Here is a 22,557-nt window from a genome sequence, read left to right on the forward strand (position 1 = left end):
AGGAAGTAGTTTGGGTTGGACAAAGTTCTGCTTACATGACTGTATGGTTTTTATTCATAAATCATATTTTAAGTAATTTGCCATTGGAGCAATACAAAAGGAACACTGTTAGTAATGTAGTAACTGTCAGTAATTCACTGTGGGTCTGTGCACACTAGTCACACTCACTGTGTTGCATAGGCTACATACTAGTGACAGATCATACACAACATGGTGCACACCATTAAAGACATAAAAACGTATCCGTCTGTGGCATGTGCAAATACACCCTGATGGTACTCAGTCTGCCAACGTTGCTGTTGTAGTAAATAATCATGTGTAGCTATTTGTTTGTGTAGTTGCAAAATAGTAATGTTCTCACCGAGGAACATAACAAACTACATAACCAAGAGTATCAGCCCAGCATGCAGGGAGTCATGCTGGAACAATGCAGTGGATCCATTCCATCAAGTTGCAACGTTGTCACCATCTCTTTCTTAAACGAGATTAAAGTCCACATATTACGTTCTATCAATAAAGTATACTCTGACTCAGTCTTAAGCACTGTTTAAAAATGTGAAAGTGCATAGTTACGCTGATATATTATACATCGTTCTATAACGCACAAACCATAGATTTGATTGGAAATGATGTAATTTGGTAGATCGGTAAAGCGGTAAAAATCTCCAAAGGTAGATTTTTCAGTCAGAATAAGTGTGGTTTATGTCTCTTTAGGTGTATGTGACATAGGTTATGCACTAAAAAGGTTACTCTGGGCCAGTGTAGTACTGCGAGCTGAGCTTAGCAACAAGCAGAAAGCACAGACATTTGGCACATGAAGTACAAATGGAACAAGAAGTAGGACTTACTGGTTATGCCAGGAGTTAAGGCAGGGAAAGGCTCTGGAAAAGAGAGAAAAATAAATGTTAGTGATGATGGTTAGTAGCTGATATGTGTGACAAAGCAATGAAAGGATAACCGCTGTAGGATAAATCTCATTTGGTGATTAAAGTTCAGATGAACTCCTGTTCACTGGAGCTGCTCCCGGACAGACTTTGGATTTCATCATTAATTGTTTTACGTTTTTTTACTCTCGGCTTTCAGGAAGAATTTTCTACACTTAACGTTGTGTTTACTGTAAAAGGAAGTAATATTATGCTGTTTTGTCAATCACTTTCATGTCAAGAGTTTCAATGTAAAAGTGGTGCTTACATCATTATACAGTATATAAGAGGGTATTATGCATCCACTAGCCTCGACAGGCCTTGGTGTCAGTGTCACTCTGTAAAGAATGAGCTGAACCATAAGGATAAAATATGAGCATGACATGATTTACTCCTTTTTGAGAAAATCAATAAAGATTTGCCAAGTTCCGAGATGATGTAGGAGTCTAAAGGCCCATAAATCCTCCTGGATGACAGTAAATTTTTTCCAAAATGGAGAAAAGACAAAGAGAGGAAGACAAGAGTGGGCTGACAGGGTTGGTTGGAAGACAGGAAGCGTGTCCTCCCTGAATGTCTCTCTCGCTTTGTGAGTGTCATTTTTGACTTGCTCTTACTATCTTCTTTTTGCTTTGTCATTCTATGTCTCTACTTCCTGTGACTGCTCTCTCTCTTTTCTTCAGGTGACACACAATGTGTTAATGGCAGAAGGCATGTTGGGGAGAGAAGAAAAAAGATGGGGATGGATGGAAGATCGGGGTGAAAAGAGTCAGGGGAGGATGAAGAGAAGGGAAATAGAGTAATGGGAAGGAAGGGTGGAGGTAAGTTAAAGGGTCATGGGAAGAGGGACTGAAATGTACTGCTGTTTATTATTTGCCGGAGGATACAACATCTATTATGAAAGCAAGAGAGAGAGAGAAGATGGAAAAAAGAGAGAAAAACAGAGGGAAAACAAGAGAAAATGGCAGCACAAGTAAAGAAGTTGCAGCACTGTGTTGAGAGAAGATGGGTAAAGGGAAAAAAAAGAGAGAAGATAAGGCATGAGGGAGTGGGTGATGGTATAATAAGAAAAACAGAATGGTGGAAACACATTGGTTGGAAAAGTGAAAGAGGTAGAGTAAAGCCCTCAGTAACAAGAGTCTTGTTCTGACCTGTGATTATAGCCTCTATCCTATTGGATGATCAGTGTAATATTTACCACGACTGTATGCAGTGCTAAGAAGTGTAATTCACAAAATTTGGAAAAAAAGAAAAGGGAAAACTGGCATCTGAGACTCAGTTACAATATTACAAATGCCAGAGCGCACAAATTCGTGATTAGTAAAGTGATCTTAATGTGTTAAATCGGTTTAATTCCCATTTAACAAATCTGTACAAATGTACTCTAGGTCTCATTAAAACACACCATGATCCCATGAGGTGGCCAAAGGAAAAACTGGAGACCTCACCAGTTTGTACTGTGGTGGATACAAATTTAAATGAAAAAGAAGTTGGACAGAGATGAGACGTAGTAACACCAGGCTCAATTAAATAATGTTGAAAGAGAAGCAGCTTGAAATGTGGGAAGCCAGTTTACAAGAGTGTGTGTGTGTGTGTGTGTGTGTGTGTCTTCATGTGTCATGGTTATGACAAACAACGGTGGTAGTCATCATACATGTATGTGTGTGTGTGTGTGTGTGTGTGTGTGTGTAGGCCAATATGTGTGCTCACATCAAGCTAACTATCATTGTCTTGCTGTGCTGAGTGGAGGGCTGCTCCGCTACATTAAAAGACAATAATATTCCCATTACTTCCCACAGCAGAGAGAACAAACTGTGTGTGTGTGTGTGTGTGTGTGTGTGTGTGTTTGTGTGCGTGTGTGCGTGTGTGCGTGCGGGTGGGTGGAAATGATGTTTGTCAAACAAGGACATGTAGGATTTAAAACCTAATCCTGAGGCTGTGGGGTTCAGGTAAGTCTGCAATATTCTGTTACAGTGATAACAAAGCTTCCATAATTGAAGCCAATCATTATTAACAGTAGTCTCGTTGACCAGCTTGTGTCTGTGTGTAAGAGAGAGAGACAGAATCTCTCAAGCATTTTATTCACAGAATAACTACATGCACAAGCACACACATTTGCTCTATAGCCAAGCGCTGGTCCAGACTGAATAGAAGACAAGGCTACGGATACAGAGAGAATGAGAGAGGAATCCATGCCCAAAGGCCATTTGTGGCCTACTTTCCTTTTTTTAATATATTTGTGTGTGTGTGTGTGTGTGTGTGTGTGGGGGGGGGGGGTTGTTTAACTATATTCGTTGGGTCCAAAAACCAGGAGTCCAGTATACTTGTGGGGTCCCGACAGCTTTGTGGGGCCAAAATGTTGGACCCCACAAGTGTAAAGGGCTGTTTGAGGGTTAAGACTTGGTTGTAGGATTAGGGTTAGAATTATGTTAGGGTGAGGGTGAGGGTTAAGGTTAGGCATTTAGTTGTGATGATAAAGGTTAGGGTAAGGGGCTAGGGAATGCATTATGTCAATGACGGGTCCCCACAAAGATAGTGCCACAAACTGGTGTGTGTGTGTGTGTGTGTGTGTGTGTGTGTGTGTGTGTGTATGTGTGTGTGTGTGTGTGCGTGTGTGTGCGTGTGTGTGCGTGTGTGTGCGTGTGTGTGTGTGGCTATGTATTTAAACGAGAAACATTATGAGTTTTTATTCCTTTTCTCTCGCTCGGTCTCTGGTAAAAACATGGAATAAGCAGTCTGGTGTAAAGTAGTGAGAGAATCAGACAGCTAGATAGTTAGATAGACAGACAGACTGACTGAGTGAATAAAACTGACATCTTGATAAAAGGACAGACAGGTTATGGGACTTACGTGTACACTGCTCCAGCTCAATGCTGTTGCTCATGTGGATGTTATCTATTCTGATGTGGCCTCTGGTCGGGTGATCAAAAAAGCCCTCGAATGCCACCTAGATGATAGAGGGAGAGAGATATATCACAATAGGCTCTTTCTTTATTAAATATGAACAGTTACAATTAAGTGATCAGTAAAAAGAGTGGATAAACCCCAGATGAGCTGCTGCAGCCATCAATAGACATAAAACTACCATACATAAATATTTTAACAGGAACGTTCATCTTTCATGTTGGCGTTTAAAGTGTTCCTTAATGATACACTTTGCAACTACAGACTGTGTTTCTGTCCTTGGTTATGTGCAGCAAAGATCAATGATAGTAAATGACTGGTTCCCAGTTTAAAAACAACACCTACCTGATACTCATTGGGGCTTTGGGGCAGGATGGTGCGGCCCTCCCTCCAGTGAGGCCCCTGGTCTCCTTTTAGAGCCCATAGCAGCGTCTCCTCCTGGTCGCTGTCCCTCAGCAGGACCCTCAGGCTCCCCTGTGCCTCCCCCTGGAGCTGGTAGTAGAAAAGGAGACAGAGCGGGCCTTGCTCCGGCCCCACCTCGGGGCTCATCAGCCGGGCTCGCTTGCGCTGGGTATGGGCGCCTGCATCCAGGTGGAGGTAGTTTCCTGAGAAATCTGGAGGAAATTAAAAGACGGAGAGGTGGCAGATGCTACGTTATTATAAGGTATTTCAGATTAATGACTTGTAAAAACTGATAAATTAGTGGCCTTTAAACTGATTCATCATCACTCCTTTTAGCGTAGGGATGTTAATATGAAGCCACATGTGTGGTTTTGTCAGTGCTATTTGCATTTTATTCATTTAATGGATTCCATTTTAATGCATTTCATGATTTGTGACAGTGCTGCTGCACAAAGCAGATGCCTACTTGCTGGTGAAACAGGCCCAATGTACAGTATGATGTAGTAATAGGCAGTGGGATGTGGTTGCTTAGCATTTAAGGCATTACTACCATAATTCTGTGGTATGAGGCTTAAACCGCAAATGAGACTGCCATTTCATCATAGCCGCTAATGGACACACACACACACACACACACACACACACACACACACACACACACACACACACACACACACACAACAGTGCTGAAAAGCCCTAATCATTCTGAATGCTGACGCCTCGTTTTGTTGCTCTTCCCGTTTTTGCTTCTCAGTCAGCACAGCCATCATACCAATACAGTCACAATGCTTGTGAACGTGTCGTGTATCTGTGTGTGTGCTTCCGCCACACACACTCACTCTATCAGTTTTTTGTTTGTTTTTTTTTTACATCTAATTCACTTCCTCTCTCTCCTTTCAGCGCAAATAATTGATGAGCAGAAAGCAAAGACGGTAAAGAGAAGAAAGGGGTGAGTGAAAAAGTGAGAGATTGAGAGAGAGAGAGAGAGAGAGAGAGAGAGAGAGAGAGAGAGAGAGAGAGAGAGAGAGAGTGCTTCAGTGCTTCCCAACCCAAAAAGGACCATAATCATTAGCTTGCTGCTGTGTTTGGTTGTTTGTCTAGTTTGTCTATTATGGCCGCAGAGTAAAAGCTTTGCTGGAGCTGCAAATAGTCTTTTTATCGACACATACAGTAGATGCTGTGTGACACCTCATAAGGGGTGAGAGAGAGAAAAGAAAAAGGAGAGAGGAAACAAAGAAATCTATCTGTCTTCCTACCTACCTACCTACCTTCAACTCTTTTCTCCTTCCCTCCCTGGGCAGATTTTGCAGCACATCACACTTAATGAATAATGGATTTGGGTTGAGGTAACTCTGTTTCTTCACTTGGAGGCAATGAAAAAGGGGACCTCAATTACCGTTGCTCATTAAGTACAGTTAGAGAAAGTTGCAGTGTTTTTCTGTTTCTCCTCGTTTGATCTTGGTGAACGTACAAAGGGAGGGAATTAATTAACAACTCTCCATGGGAGAGATAGGCAGCGATGTAGAATTGGCTCTGAGGGAGGGAGGGAAATGTGTGTCTGCGTGTGTGTGTTGGCGTCTGTTTGCATGCTTCATTTGTGGGTATTTTTGTTTATGTTTTGAATCTGCATGTGCGTGTGTGAGTTCATCTGTCAGTCAGAGCCATGTGTGTGAGTATGGTTTCATTGTTTAGCATTTATAAAGGTATGTGCAGTGTGCGAGTTTAAGTGTAGAGACATGCTAGTGTACTGTATGTACATTCACTCCTACGTAGGGCTGAACGGCAAAGGTGAGCATGGTCAAAGAAGTAGTGCAGAAGGAGTACACGGTGAACTATGTGAACTACTATACTTGATTTCTAAAATGACTAATCACCACAAAAAAAGCAAATAGCTTCCAGTAGTTTCAATGATCTACTTGAACTGAGCTGCATTCATGGTCATGCTGCATTCATTTCAATAACATTTTGAAAATGCATCCTGCCTCAACGCTAAGGATTTACCCTATCTCCTGAACATAATTGCTGCCTGGATTAATTTGTTCACTTCACGAGTCATCAGAGGCTGGGGATTGCATCATGAGTCCTGCATGTGCTTGCTATTGTTTTAGAATCAGAAAAGGATTTATTGCCACAATAAGTACACTTATGTGGAATCTGTGGAATATGCTACTAGAACACTAAAACACACAAATCATGCTTACATTTCTGTGAGTGGGAAACAAATAAAACTATGTTGTAAGATAATGTTTTGCAGATAGGTACAGTATGAACATTTTGTGACTTTTTCCGATATGTTGATTACAAAGGTTGATTTAAAACAAACCTAAAAAAAAAACATAGTTAGGACAGGTTGGTAATTGCTGGTAAAAAGTGTTTCACTCTTAAATTCCTTCATCCAAACTGATCAACACACCTTTGGACTCTGGACTACTGTTTGGTCAAGTAGTAAAATTACCTGCACTCACGCACATACACATCACAATAGTTATCAAATGATCATGCATAATTACATGCAGATTGCTTATGTAAGAGATTTCTTCCTTTACAGTTCCTACGATCAACATATGAAACAAGTACTGTTAAGCTTTAGTATACTTTAGTATAGTTAGTCAGGTAATCAAATATTCCCTTTTGGATCATTATATTGAATTATACCGTTATGTCAGCAAACATCTTTGAAAACTTTGGGTTCAGGGTGGCAAGATAAGATCATAGAAAAAGAAGCTGTTGGTTCATATTTTGGATCTCAGTGACACCTTTAGGATTACATTAATCACATCAACTCAAAGTGATATCATCAGGAGTTAGAAACTGATTATGATATCATTTTGTCTCTTTTTTTTAACCTTTTTTCAACCCTCCCTTATTCTCATTTCCTCTCCTTATCAATAACTTAACTGTTTCCAACAACTTATAGGGTGAGGGTGTATAGATTTGCAGTGTTGCCCTATCTGAGATCAAAAGAATAACTTATGAGCTCTGTTTGGGTCGGATTTTCCCTTTTAAAACCCTAAATGGGCTTTTAATGTCAGCGGTTGGGAATTTGATTTGCATATCGAGACAGCTTCCAGACAGGGTGCAGCGCTAATGTTGCTGTAGAAGAAGACTTAATGTCATGTTGCTGTCTAACACAGAAACTGGGACACTATGTCAATTACACACGCACAGACGATGTAGAGCCAGCAATGTAGAGCCTTGCCTTATGTCACGGCCCTGTCTGTTTATAAAGGAGCTGCTCAGTCAACCAGAAACTGGATGGCTTCAACAGATACCGAGAAAACCTTGGTGAATGGAAAGGTCGTGTGTGTGTGTGTGTGTGTGTGTGTGTGTGTGTGTGTGTGTGTGTGTGTGTGTGTGTGTGTGTGTGTGTGTGTGTGTGTGTGTGTGTGTGTGTAGTGCCAGGGGGGAGATGAAGAGCTAAGGCAGCACTTCTGTCAAAGCCATCATCTGACTTATCAGACCGCTTTGGGCAATGTGTGTGTGCCTTATGGGTGTAAGTACAGTAAGTGTGTGTGTGAGTGTGAGAGAGAGAGAGAGAGAGAGAGAGAGAGAGAGAGACGTGGAGAGGTAAGTGAGGCAGTCAATGTGTATGATGGATATAACAGTCTTAGTTATCTTCTTGCTGTCTTATTAAAGATGGACAGATGTGGAAAAAGGCAAGTACCACTTGGGGAAATAGGAGAGAGGTCAGCGAGGAGAAGAAGGGGTGATCACAGTGATGGAGTGAGAGGGATGGAAGTGGAAAGGGACTTATAAATACAGAAATCATATCCTGTAGTATGAGTGAGAGCTGAAAAAGAGATGGATGACTTATAGAGGAAGAATGGAATGAAAGAAGCATGGTAAGGGTAACAAGAAGAAATTAAATGACAGGGTCTGAGAGCGGAAATACGCGGACAAAATGTAGGATAAAATAAAGAAAAAGTAGACAGAGAAAGAACAAAGAAGGATGCTGAAGTGAGGTAATGGCAGTAGATAGCGAGAGATGCTACCTACTATACAGAGATAAAGTGAACATGAAGAAAATGTGGGGTCCAAGAAAAGACAAAGAGAAAGTTGTGGATTAAAAGGGAGGCTGAAAGTAGAAAAAAGAACAGAGAAAATGGAACAAAGTAACAAACTAGGTTAGGGAAAGTGAGACTGTTAAACCTCAATTTCTTTTTAACAAAACTCCAACTAAGTGGTCGTACACACTTTTAGCACATCAGCGTGAAATCCTTGCATCATAGTTGCTGTCAGTGGTTCCTCCCAGAGCTGGGATCTGTAATACTCCACCACAGGACAACCACTTTGCCCTTAATTAGCTATAGAAGTCTTCAAACATCCCAACATGACAATGCTTCCTTTCGGTCTTTATAAAATAAGAAATGATTTGAAATGAAGAATACCCAGAAAGATAAGAATTAAATAAGGGTTTCTAATGGACACAGAGTTTTCACCAAGTTTGAATGTTTAATTTGACAAAAATGTTCTCATGGGTTCTCACCCTGTGGAGTTCTTAAAAAGATCAAAAGTACTGGTGGCAGGTTAGAGTAAGAGTTTGGATGGGAAGTTGTACAGTGTGAGTGAGAACGCTTGATGATGATCAATCAGATAAATGTATCCGATTAAAGATCCGAATAATTCCATACTTATAAGTATTCCTATTCAAGAATAAACACAGTATAAGAAACATTAAAGCCAGGTTTCTTTGGATGTATTACTAGTTTCTTTGTACAAAAACATAATATTATGAATTAATATTAGTATTTATCAGACTACCAGGAATTTGGTGTAAGCCTTTCTAAGTTGCTGCAGCATAAATGAGTGTTTTCATTGATATTTGCCAATGCATTTTGCTGTTCTACTGGCAAACCATTTTGCACTGCTATGTATTTAACGTTGTGTATTTCTGGTAGTTTCTGGTGTTTGAAAGTCTCATAGGCTTCATGTGGAAAATCGGTGGATTGTCCCTTTACATGCTTGTTGTTACAGTAAGCTGGCTTCCACAACAAAAACATGTACGTGTCTTTTTGGTAATGCTATTTGGATGTAATTGCTGAAACAGCAGAGGAAGTGATTCAAATGTGTTATTGTTTCAACCCAGAAAAACATGTTTTTCTCCCATGCTCTCCCTCCCACTTGTGTTAATGATGACACATCATTTAGGGATTGACTGACCTGAAACTCTTGTAATACAAGGTAAAAAGAACAAACAACAACGATTTCTCAAGATATTTCATATTACTTAGAAAAGGTCCCGTTATAAAATGTAACGCCAATGTGATCGCCAACAAATCGGTACTCACTGTCTGATCCCAGTGCCAGATCCTGCCTCGTTCCATGTGTGCCGTGTCCAGTGGCAATGCTGCTGGCTGTGTGTAGGGACCAGCTCACACCTGACTGGGGATCAGCCGACCAGCCGCACAAGCTCTGCTCAAAGTCACACACAGCCGACAGGGATGGAGTGGTGGCTGTGGGGCGTAAAAGAGACACACAGACACAGATTGTGAATAAAGACATTTAAATATGGCATATGATATAGTAATAATAAACTAATATAATAAAATAATATAACTGATCATTAATAATCACCTTTTTTGTTTTTAGCACCATATCAAATTCAAACTTTTCAAATTCAAAACTTTTTTCACTTTTATGTGACTTAATGCTATATTGGCTGGTTCCTCTTTATTAAGATAGTGCTTTAAGAGAGATTCCCATTGTGTTTAGATGTTTTGGCAATAGTGCTCATGCAATATGACATCTCAATTAATCATGCTGAATACAAATAAAAGAGATATTATGTGGAAAGAGAGAATGGACTAGACAGATGAATCAGAGGAGAGGATAAAAGAAAGTGAACATAGACAGAAAACGGACAAAGCGAAAGTAGTATAGTACAGTGGGTGTGGATAGAAATCAAAAGGAAAGACATGAGAGGAGAAAAAGAGCATAAATAAGAAATCATGGGATATTAGAATATATATATATATATATATATAGAATAGTAAGAATTACATGGCAATATAGAATAGAAAAAGTAGAGCATTATAAAATGCACTTGGTATTAATGATGCTGTATTCTGTTTAAGTCAATGCATTCAGTCATGTAGCAACCAAACAGATCAACAAGGACCATTTTAAACTGTATCACTATACCTTTATCCCAGTAGGGCTACTTCCCTGACAGTCGCTGACCTATAGCTGTAAAATCCTAGTCTCAATATGTGTGTGTGTGTGTGTGTGTGTGTGTGTGTGTGTGTGTGTGTGTGTGTGCGTGTGCGTGAATGAGGAGATGAGATCCTGGCTGTGAGAGCTTATTTTCACTCAAACAGAGCTTCCCGTGGGACTCTTGAATCTAACAGATTTCAAAGCCCAGGGGCCCTGTGGTGCAGGATGACATCACAGGTTTGACCTTAAGAGCGTGCGTGTGTGTGTGTGTGTGTGTGTGTGTGTGTGTGTGTGTGTGTGTGTGTGTGTGTGTGTGTGTGTGTGGATGAGAGACAGAGACGAAATGTGTGCTTGCAAGATATCTGCATGATGAGTGAGTGTGGCGATGCAGTGTGCGAGAGTACTTGGATTAAGTGTGTGGGTGTGTTTACCTGGTCTCATTGCAGCAGTGGTCTGTTCAACTCTGGGCAGGGTGGGGGTCACAGTGTCAGGTACAGTGGTGGTTTCTGTCAACAGGAAAACAACACTAAAGGATTAGTTTTTTAGAATAGAATACAATAGAATGAAATCAGATGACACAGCAGCAAAATTAAATACACAGTCAAATGTGCAAAAAATGTTGGGTGACTTTTCCTATGGAAGCCCAGTATTTATGTTTTGCCCTATCATTCTACCCTGCAGTGGCCCTCCATAACAAGTTACTTTTGTCTACAACACCACCAGCTATTATCATCAGCTCACATCAACCTAGCATACAACCATAAACAACATGTCACGCTTACAAGCATGTTAATCACCGGCAGCATTCTGCTAAACCCACCACGCAACTCTAAACAATCATATTCAGCTAACACGTCAGCATGCTAATGAGCAGTAACACATATATTACATCACACTTTACGTGTTTATGTGTAATGCATGTAAGCATTGGAGTAAGTTAATCTGCTTTAATTATGTTTATCTTCCAACACATTCACTCTCTAAAAAGTAGATACACTACTGGACGTACAATAACCAAATCTAAGCTTTTAAATATTCATATTTGCTCTACTGCTGCTTGACCTCACAGTGCAGCAGCGATGTTTGTGCAAAGAAAAATTAAGATATTATACTGTAACTAATGATGTTTGTACACACTTCGCTGTCGTTTTCCAGGACTGTGTATTAAAGCTGAAGTTTGTCATGATCCAGGCAGTGACAGAGTGAGCTGACACATTGAGCTGGCACTCAGCTGAGGATTGTGCCACACCGCTCACTTTACCTACTGCAGGTTGGCGCGCGCGTGCGCACACACAGACACAGACACAGACACACACACACACACACACACACACACACACACACACACACACACACACAGCTATGATAGATGCTGCACTCAAACTGACCTTGGTGCACAGCAGCATGCGACCAGTGTATGATTGATCAAACAGAAGCACCCTCACACACAGACACACACACACACACACACACACACACACGCACACACACGCACGCACACGCACACACACGCACACACACACACACACACACACACACACACACACACACACACACACACACACACACACACACACATACGTCAGCTGTGGGGTATGGCAGTGAAACCCCAAGACTTTCTGGTCTTAATAAGCAGTGTTTTACTGTTAGTTAAGATTCCTTTAATGGCCCTTAATGCTTTACCAGCACCCTCTCGCACATGCACACACGCACACACACACACACACACACACACACACACACACACACACACTGGTGTAAGTCTATATGTTGATGTAAGGGAACAGAAGATTGTCTGGCTTGCATGGCACAAGGCTGACGCTACAAACCTCGCGTCAAATTACTTTTAGAAATTATTTCTTTCTCTCTTTTATTTTCTGCCATTCATGTCATGGTCTGTCTCTCATTTTTCTTTCCTCCCTACATCTGTCATTCGGCTCTCCAAATCCCGTCCCTCTTTATCTCTTCTCTCTGTAACAATAAATGTGACCAGTTTCAGTTCTGCTATGCAAAACCACCATCAACACCACAGAAAGCTCTTTCTACACAGATACACACAAATGCTCTCTCACACTCTCTCACACACACACACACACACACACACACACACACACACACACACACACACACACACACACACACACACACACAGTCAATCTCTTTTTCTTGGCCTCTCCGGCATAGAAGTGTAACCCTATCTAGTGTTGTTTCTGTTTTAGCACAACCGCAATATTCTTCTCCATAACTCTTTCTCTCGCTCTCTTTCTGTCATCTCTCCAGAGGCATATTTTGATTTCCATTCGTCCTTAGCTTTTGTCTGCCTGCAGATCTTTCTCTCTCTTTGTTAAGATTGCGTCTCTTTCTTTTGCTCTTTTCCTACAATTTCCTCTGGCTGTCCTCTCAACCTCTCTCTGTGCTTTTACTTCTGTCTGATGTTATTTTATGTCGGTTCTAACCACCAGCTCAGTAAATCTGAAACTAGTGTTGATTTACTGCTTCTTTGGTTGTTCTAGATGTTTCCATGAGTCACTTGGTGATCTGTATGCATCTGTGAGTGTGTGTCTTGTTTAGTGTGAACTTTTAACCTTTGCTAGCCTTTGCTAATAGCTTTGAGTTCACTGCAGCTCTAATGTGCATTATGTATGTGCATAGCTTTATTGACTTGTTAACACAGTCTGCTCACAGTCAAAGTATGCAGGATTATAATGTAAGCCCAAACAGACTGGCCATATACAGTATTGCTGTCCCAACACACACATAGCACACACACACACACACACACACACACACACACACACACACACACACACACACACACACACACACACACACACACGTTCATACACAGAATTAGATATCGGCATTGGATAAGCAGCTCCCAGCTGCTGACATTAAGCTGTTTTAATTTGGTGCCCTTTACCACTGTAATTAGCCCCCCATATGGAAGGAAGAGAGAGAGGAATGGAGATCAGAGAGGGAGAGAAAGAGGGACAGAGACACATAGAGATAGCAAGAGAGAGAGAGAGACATGGAGAAGGAAACATAACACTTTTAACCTCTCACCAGCATTTTCCTAATTAGTGACCACACACTGCTCCATTTCTAACTCCATCTCTCTCCACCCGTCTAATCCAATTTTGCTTTCTGTCTGTCGCCTCCTCTCCGGTTATTTCTCCCTTTCCTCATCCTCTTCCTTCCCCGTCTTATTTCTATCCATCAGGGCCCTATATGTAGCTACTGTAAAGGTCAGCAAACTAATGTGAATAAATTACTTTATAATGAAACTTATTTTAAATGTGTTACTGTAGTTAATTTCAACTTGTACATTTGTCTTTTTGCAGGTCAGTTTTCTTTTATCTGTTTCACTGACAAATGCATGCAAGGCCGAAGTGTGTTTAGTCACTTGTGTGGGAAAAGTAAGAATGATGACACAGTCAGTCATGTTTTAAAAATAAGGATTCAAACAGGAATGCAAAAGAAACACCAATCTGTATTCTGAAGATGGGTCATCACGAACACCGCTGAGTTACAGCAACTTGCCCTGACTCTCCATCTATTTCTCTCAAACTGAGAAACAGAAGGTATTCGCTTCGGTTAACCACACACAAATAACCACACACACTGTCATAGGCCCAAGGGCTCATTGTATAGCTGCTGACTGAGCAGGGCAAGGCGGAAACAGAGAGACGAAAACTGTTCAATTATGAAAAGAGCACTGGGTATAAATCTACCTCTGTCAGCCTAAATAATGACTACTGACACAGTTTGTGTGTGTGTGTGTGTGTGTGTGTGTGTGTGTGTGTGTGCGTGTGTGTGCGCGCGCACGCATGCGCGCACGTGCATATTTGAGGAAGAGAGAATATCGTCACTAGTTGAATTATTGGTGACATGGTGCATATGGTTATGGATAGAGGTTTCCTTTACCTAATGACTATGTGACTGACTGAATGACTGAATGGCAGACTCAGAAACAATCAAAACTACATGTTTATATGCTAAAAGTGCATATATATTTGAAAGGAGTAGAAAATGAGTTCTTAGTGAAAGGAAACGTAGAGACTAGTAGGTGAAATATGAGTAACAAAAATGGGTCTGGTAAATGCATGTATGTAAATGCAGTAAAGCATGGCATCAAATGAGACCTGATGGTGGAAAACATAAGTGTTTTTGAATGAAAATCATTGCCAGTGATCTGAATGGCAAATCATACAACAGTACTTAAAAACCAAAAGTGCAGGTTTTATGTATTTGTAGCTTAAAGTGCCGGACTAATTATGGCTCCCTCTTTTGTAGATGAGCGGGTGGGAAAATAAGTTTTTTCGGGCGGGAAACTCTTTCGAGACCAAATGCCTAATTAGCCCATTGTACAGCAAGCTACCAATAATATCTGGTTTTACAGTAAGTGCTGCACTAGACCACAAGTTTTAATACCTGGTAGACGGGAAAGGAGAATTTCTATAACCCAGTCAAATGTGGCATAAGAACGAGCAGATGACTGCAGTTAAAAAGCCACCAATAATAGAGCCTAAAGTGTGGCTAAAAAGCAGAGCCATGTGCTACATAGCTGAGACACTAGATGCAAAGAAGCTCTTTATGTCGGGAAACTACAGACTGAATTGCTCATTAGTCCATTGTGCAACAAAGCACCACAAGGTATGTGACTGCAATTGTAGCCTTAAGTGTGAAGCTAAGTACAACAACAACAACTGAGATGATAAAAATAAGCTGCTGGCAATGAATGGCTGAACTACATCAGTGAACAGTAGTCAGCTACAAAGGAAATGAGTTTAAGTGCAGCAAAAGCCATTAGGCTAAGTATGTCATTGACTGCTCTGGAGAAAAGAAAGAAAGCTTTCTAGATCACCAAGCGGTAATACATTAACAATGATATGGTTTAAACACTTTCCAAAGCCCAATCAGTACTTATTGGCAATAATACATTTCAGGTAGATTGACAGACTGTATGACAATTTTGGGTCATGGATGAAACATGTGCATGTGTTTCTCTGAACATCAAATCAAATCTATTGTATCAGGATAAACTTCAGATGTATCATCTCGCTTTCAAGAAAATATTGATAGCATATTTAGTTTAGATTTAGCAGTTATTGTCTACCGCTAGTCTGGGTATTACAGTAAAAGACTTATTCTGTGTTTTGAATTTTAGCTGGTGGACTCTCGCCCACAGTTTAAGAGGAGGAAAGAACAGTGGATCTATTGCCGCATTTCCACCGCATGGTACTGCGCGGCTTGACTCAACTCGCTTTAAAGCGTTCTTTTTTGGTTTTCCATTGACTAGTAGTTTGGATAGTACTTTGGAGGTTCTAAGTGAGCTAAGCCAATACTAGCAGGTGGAGTTAAAACACTGTAGCCCACTGATTGGTCAGAGAGAATCGTCACCAGAATCGTCACTTGGCAAGAAACATCCTGCACAAACTCACCATTTCTAAATAGCCAAGCTACCATCAATATCGACCACCATTTTTTTAAATTGAGTCGACCTAGATTAAAATGGCAGACCGCAAAACCACACCGTGGTCAACGAAGTGCAGACGTTCCTGTGTTTAGTTACCAATGAGGATCCAGCGTGAGAACACTGTTAGTTGTTACTGTTGTCCCGTTGAAGATGATGGCACGGCAGTTTCACGTTCAGTTTCACGTTTCGACGATCAGAAAAGAATCTTGCCTACATTTAGTGGGTACTATCTGCAGTGGAAAAGGAAATCGAGAAAAGTACCTGGTACCAAAAGTAGGATAGAGTCGAGTTGAGCCGAGCCAAGCCGAGCTGTACCATGTAGTGGAAATTCGGCATAAGACCCTACAGTTGATGATGAATGGATAGATACATAAATAAGGAAATAGAGAAAAGGAGGCAGGCATATCTGGGAAATACTGCAAAGAGGTGGCGAGCCAAACCTAAATATTTATATTGGAAAAACGCGAGCATTTTTGCACTCAGACACATATAAACACACATGCAGCCACAATGAACCAGTGCCCAGTCCTGAGTTTTTCCATGTGTGATGTCTCAAGAAGGAAGAGATGGAATTGATAAACTTAACTGCCGTCCTGAAGTGAACAGAGCATGATTGTATATGGTTTAAAATAACTTATTTAGGTGTGTGCTTGACTTTCAGGCACTTTACACTGGAACATCTCTGTTTGTGTGGCCTATTATGTTTGTTGAAATGTACGACCAAGTCAAAGGCGGTGCTGCCAAGCACTGAACCCCTCTGCTGTGGTGAGCAGGAAATTCCCTCATCACTCAAGTGCCCCAGTGGCTGGCCTCATCATACTGATGGAGTCCTGTAAAAACTCCAAACAGTTATCCCTTCAGGAACTAAGTGTCTTCATTTTTACACCATGTGTTTGGAAATTTTACAATATTTGATCTGTGGTTCAGCTCGGCTCTGGAGTCATGAAACATTTACTGTTTGTGGGAGAATTTTAGCTTTCCAAACCTATGAAGTAAAGATAGCAGTGGCAACAGGTTTGTTTGCCTTGAATGTGAAAGGCTGTGGCAGGTGAGGGATACGAAAAAAAAAGAGGGTCTGTAGAAACCCCCCCAAGAGAGGGAAAGAAATCCATGAGGGTAGGTCAAGGCAGAAGGGAAGGTTAAGAGAAGAAATGGAGTGTTTGTGTGTGTGTGTGTGTGTGTGTGTGTGTGTGTGTGCATGTGTGTGTGTTGGTGGTGGTGGTGGGTGGGGGGGGGGGTTGTTACAGGAGCCTTGGCAGGAGACATGAGTGATTAAAGTCTTCAGATGGGGAGGGAGTCAAAGGGGCGGAGATGGAGTGGGTACTGCAAAAGCCACAAACATTTGCACACGCTACCTCCCTCTCTAACATTATTTTCCATTCCTTCTAAACTGTTCAAACGTGTCAGTATAAAAGAGCAGGGTCAGGTCTTTAACTTTATGAATTGAAATAATGGAATCAGCCTTTAGGCAAATTGTTGTATGCTAAGTCTTATCTGATGTATTATTAAAGCAAGCCGCTCTGTTGCTACCCAGCAATTTGTTATGGTGTCTTTCAGTAGATTTTGAATAACTTTGGCTGCGACGTTGAATACAAATTAAACCTTTTGCTTGGATATATAATCTCATAAATAAAATGCATTCCATTTACAGAATACCTCTTTCATAAAATTATAAATGTAGGCTATTGAATACTTATTTTGCAATCTGATTGTTGACATTATTGGTAAACATATTGTTTTTATAATCACACTGCTGTAATCTCTGAGACAAGATAGGAGAAGGAAGAGCAGAGGAAAGAGGGTGTAAGTAAAGACACATTCTACCAATCACATGAAAGTATTTGGACTGGAGCAACGACTCACATGTGAAAGCGATCAGCAATGTTGGACCTGGAAAACACACACACACATGTGTGTGTGTGTGTGTTTGTGCCTGTGTTCTAGGTCCAACATCATCATGTGAAAGGCAGACACAGTGAAGGTTCTTGGCTATCATTATCTCTGCATATTACAACGTAAGTTATAAACTCACTATTATTTTAACTTTTATTTAGGCTTACGTGGAAATTTGACCCAGTATGCTTTTCCAACAACATACCGTTTCACATTCATAAAAATCTACCTTCACACTGGGATTTGTCACATGTCTTTTCGAGGACTGACGGCTGTCTTTGAGGTATTTCCCCAGGTCATCCGGGGATTTAAACTGACACACTGCCAGTCACCGGGCCAACCTCTTTGCTGTAACTGGCTCAACTTCTCAGGCCAAATCTTATAGTGAAAAGCAACTGACACAAGCCATCAGCCATGATTGACGTGAGCTGATTATTGTGGTTTTGTTAGAACACAGAGGTAAGAAGCATAATGTCTGTCAGAATCCAGAATTTCGTGACAAGTGAGGATCCATGATCCAAAGAGCAGCACCAGCAGCAGAGGAATGAAGCCACTCTGAGACACCGGACACAAAGCCGCTTTCTCTCTCTCTGTGTTTTTCAGTGTCTCTCTGTTAATTTCCCCTAGTACCCCACCCATAACACTGCAGTTTTCAATGGAGATGAGAACCTAAGCATGTATTTACACAACTAAGAACAAACCTTTGTCTTTATGCCAAACAGGTGGTGTGTGTGTGTGTGTGTGTGTGTGTGTGTGTGTGTACATATGTGCCTGCATGCCTGCCTGCCAACAACTAGGTGTGGAGTGAAAGAGATGAGAGCATAGCAGATGTTCTGATAGGTCAGTCATTTAAAACATGAACAAAACTGGCAGCTTGGCAGCTCTCAATTCACATCCAATATTTACAAGACCTAAATTACATGTTTCCTCCATAGCTAGCGTGCATGATCAGAATGAGTCCCGCAATAATATTCGGGCTGTGTTTTGCCGCAATATAATGAGATGCTAAACTACATTATTGTGTGCCCCAAAAAACCCTCTATCCGTCATTTGGGATTTCTTCATTGTAATTGGGTGCTGAGATTGTTTCTCCCATGTGAGGAAATTGTTCTACAGCCCTGAAGACAGGTCAATTCGCTTCATTTTAAATACAAAAACAACAAGGGGCAGTAATGGAAAAGCCATTTCTGGGGGGCATTTTCAGCCTTTATTTTTACAGGACAGCTGAAGACATGAAAGGGGAGAGAGAGGGGGAATGACATGCAGTAAAGGGCCGCAGGTCGGAGTCGAACCTCTGCCCACTGAGTCGAGGAGTAAACCTCTATATATGGGCCCGCTCTACCAACTGAGCTATACGGGCACCCGGAAAAGCCATTTCTTTGTATGTTTGTTAAAGCTGTTGTTTAGAGGATATGAGGCTCATGATTGACAATCTATCAGAATGACTTTGTCTCTACTTTTGAACAATGAATAAGCTAGTGTGTTATGCAAAACAACATGCTGCCTACACACATACAGTGCACAATACTTTTGGAAACTGTGAATGAGAGGGCAAGGATGCTTGTGTTCTTTTTTTCAGTAAATGATGTATGGCAGTTGATTGGCAATTTGGAATGCTAAATATGGGTATAAATTATAGGATGTTAAACATTTTAATCAGGTCCAGGTTTGTAATTTATGTCAGGGAAGGGAGGTCTGAAACCAACTACTGAATAATGAAAAGGCCATTCTGTGTGCTGCATCCACTGCAGGCTGGCCTGTGTGTGTGTCTGTGAGTGTGTCACTGAACATGTGATTGTCTTACACTGCTGATGTCTCCTTTTATTTATTCATCAATTCATTAATTCATTCCTTTACTTCCTGAGCAGTAATGAGACAGGCGGGGTTGTGGCTGGATTCTATACGCTGAAGCTTTTGGGGGGAAAAGGGGAACTCCTACAATTCTAGTTTTTAAAGAGAGAAAGGGTGGTGGGATAATCTCAAGGATATCATGCTTAGTGAAAAGAAAAGAAAAACAGTGCTTGAATCATTTTGAATGCTGCCTGTTTAGAGAAATGGAATTAGAGAGCGGATGGAAGCATGCATTTTTGTGCACTTGCGACTTATGTCTAAACAGCTGTGTTCAGTCGACTGAAGCCGATGCTCCCTGTTGAATGTTTTATTGAGAAGAAAAACAAAGTCTTTGTCTTCAGTCAGATGTGTTTTTCTTTTTTATTGTTTTCATTTATAGCACTAGCAAAATGATCGTGATTGCACGACGGGTGAGATCATGTTTTTTTTTCTCAACGTCACTTAGCGTGGAGACAATTAAAAACCAGACAAAGTGAAATTTCACGAAATCAACTTGCTCTAAGCCACTAAGATGTAGAATTATCTTAGTGTGTGACTGTCTGTGGTATTTAGGGACGGCAGCAGGAGCAGTTGCTGCGGTGTAAAGTGGGAATGAACTGTTATCATGCAGAGATTACATCCAGAAGGCAAACATCTGGCATGCAGACATAGACAGCCAGACCAGCAGACAATCACAAAAGCTGCAATAGCCAAGAGGTTGATCCGCACTGTGATCACAGAGATGATGGCTGCAGATATGATGTGCATGATGTCATTAGGCGCAATAACAAGCAATGTGTATGGGCAGGATAAAACAGGTTAGAGGTTAGAGTCAGCATGATTGGACATTTAGGGCACATTTATCTCCATTCAAAAGAAATCATTTGCTGCCATTCATAATATACAATATGTGCAAGCTCAATAATCAGTCCGGCACAAAGCCCTAATTCTTTGTGTCAATGTTTAACTGTTACTTTTTTTTCCCCCTGAGGGTTTTTTATGCATATTTTACAGTCACCTGAAACTCACAATGAAAAAGGGAAGTTTTCACCAGGAAAAAAATGTCTAAACATGCCACCTCTTACTGTATGTCCTCTCGTTACGGATGCTGTTAACTGGGGGAGGTGTGAAGTTAGAGCTACGTTTGAAACCACAAAGGGTAAAATAGACATAGACAGAAGGAAATGGGCTATAATTGCAATCAAATAAAGCCATCATTTCACACTGAAGGATGAATAGAAACGTGTTGTTTCACTAGATGTTCAGTTTTTCCACTGAGTGCTTTATCTTTCTAATGGATGTATTACGATTAGATAATCCTACATGATATCTCAATCACATGACTCACTAGTACAAAGTAAAAGCCTTCCCTGAGGTAAAGTGTTGATTTAAATAACTTTTGATTGATATTATATCTGTGTTATGCCTGAATTTTATATTTTTTTACAGTAACGTAGTCATGGTCATGTCCCTTCTCTCCTGATCATCACTGACCTCTTGGCTAGTCCTGACACATCAATGATATATTGGTCCCTTTGGGCTGTCTCTCTCTCTCTTTCTCACACACACACACACACACACACACACACACACACACACACACACACACACACACACACACACACACACACACACACACACACAGAGTTGAGAAATACAGAATTCAGTTGCAGTCAACAGCCCACTTCACGTCCACTGGGAACAGGTACATGTCATTTTCTGTTCTTGTCTTCACCTCTCACATGTCACAACCTGACTAAAGCAGTAAGATCTGATGGCACGTGAAGGAGAAAAGAGAGGAGAGGAGAGGAGAGGAAAGGGGAGGAGAGGAGAGGAAAGGAGAGGAGAGAAGAGGAGAGGAAAGAGAAGAGGAGAGCAGAGAAGAGGAGAGGAGAGAGGAGAGAGAGGAGAGGAGAGGAGAGGAGAGAGGAGAGAGGAGAGAGAAGAGAGGAGAGGAGAGAGGAGAGAGGAGAGAGGAGAGGAGAGGAGAGGAGAGGAAAGGGGAGGAGAGGAGAGGAGAGGAAAGAGAAGAGGAGAGGAGAGAAGAGGAGAGGAGAGAGGAGAGAGAGGAGAGGAGAGGAGAGAGGAGAGAGAAGAGAGGAGAGGAGAGGAGAGAGGAGAGAGGAGAGAGGAGAGAGGACGATGGCCGTAACTGTAGCATTTTTAACGGGGCATTTACAACTAAGGATAGAGGTCCGGTCAAGAAAACATTTGAATTATTGAGACATTATTCAGACTTTATCTGGGCTGTGATTTATTCATTACATAGGATATTATAGTAAGTAAGAGAAATATATTGCTGTCTAATTCATGCAGCCCAACCTTATTGCTCGTTAAGCAATAAATGTGGGGAGATTTGTACAATGGCCTGCTTTATTATTGTCGTCATTGTGCAGCTGAGAATAATTTGCTTGCCACAGCTAACAAGCGCCATACACCAGTAAGATATTGTAATAATAAAAGGTACCTACAAAGCTCAATAAAGAAACATGTAAACAAATGCTCTGCATCCATCATCAATCTTTACACCAAATCATCACTCTTTATGAACAACTTTTTACTCAAATCCTTGAGTGGATCATGAATTGATCATGAACACCAATATTCAGCAGACCATGCACTGCACCTAATCCTTCACTACACACTAGCTACATATTATTTACATAATTTGTGTGAACACAATATAGTACAACTACACAGCTGGCCACTATTAGTAAAAGTCCCATGACCTAGACATGTTAATCCCTGTCCAGACATGCTGCAATACCTCCTATAGGGCAAGATGATTAACTTCAACCGCTATGCAGAATGCATGTAAGTAAGTATACACACACACACACACACACACACACACACACACACACACACACACACACACACACACAATCAAGCATAAACATTAGATACATATACTATACTCTAAATACAGACACAGATGTAAACGCAATGGTAGATTAAAAAAGAAAAGAAAGCATACAC

At 41.1% G+C, this 22,557-nt stretch overlaps 1 protein-coding gene across 3 annotated transcripts in view; it reads right to left on the reverse strand.

Moving 5' to 3' along the window:
• Positions 1–22,557, reverse strand: part of LOC144526082 (neuropilin-2-like) — a 106,498-nt gene that overhangs the window by 17,230 nt on the left and 66,711 nt on the right. For 2 of the 3 annotated variants that reach the window (XM_078263288.1, XM_078263290.1), the window contains exons 12-16: positions 10,811–10,885; positions 9,515–9,679; positions 4,170–4,438; positions 3,771–3,867; positions 849–881 (exon numbers count right to left, since the gene is read on the reverse strand). In XM_078263288.1, coding sequence (XP_078119414.1) covers positions 849–881; positions 3,771–3,867; positions 4,170–4,438; positions 9,515–9,679; positions 10,811–10,885 — 639 coding nt within the window. The remainder of the gene's footprint in view (positions 1–848; positions 882–3,770; positions 3,868–4,169; positions 4,439–9,514; positions 9,680–10,810; positions 10,886–22,557) is intronic. The other variant, XM_078263291.1, reaches the window with a different exon arrangement.

The sequence above is a fragment of the Sander vitreus genome, chromosome 11, assembly GCF_031162955.1.
Source record: "Sander vitreus isolate 19-12246 chromosome 11, sanVit1, whole genome shotgun sequence".
Classification (NCBI taxonomy): domain Eukaryota; kingdom Metazoa; phylum Chordata; class Actinopteri; order Perciformes; family Percidae; genus Sander; species Sander vitreus.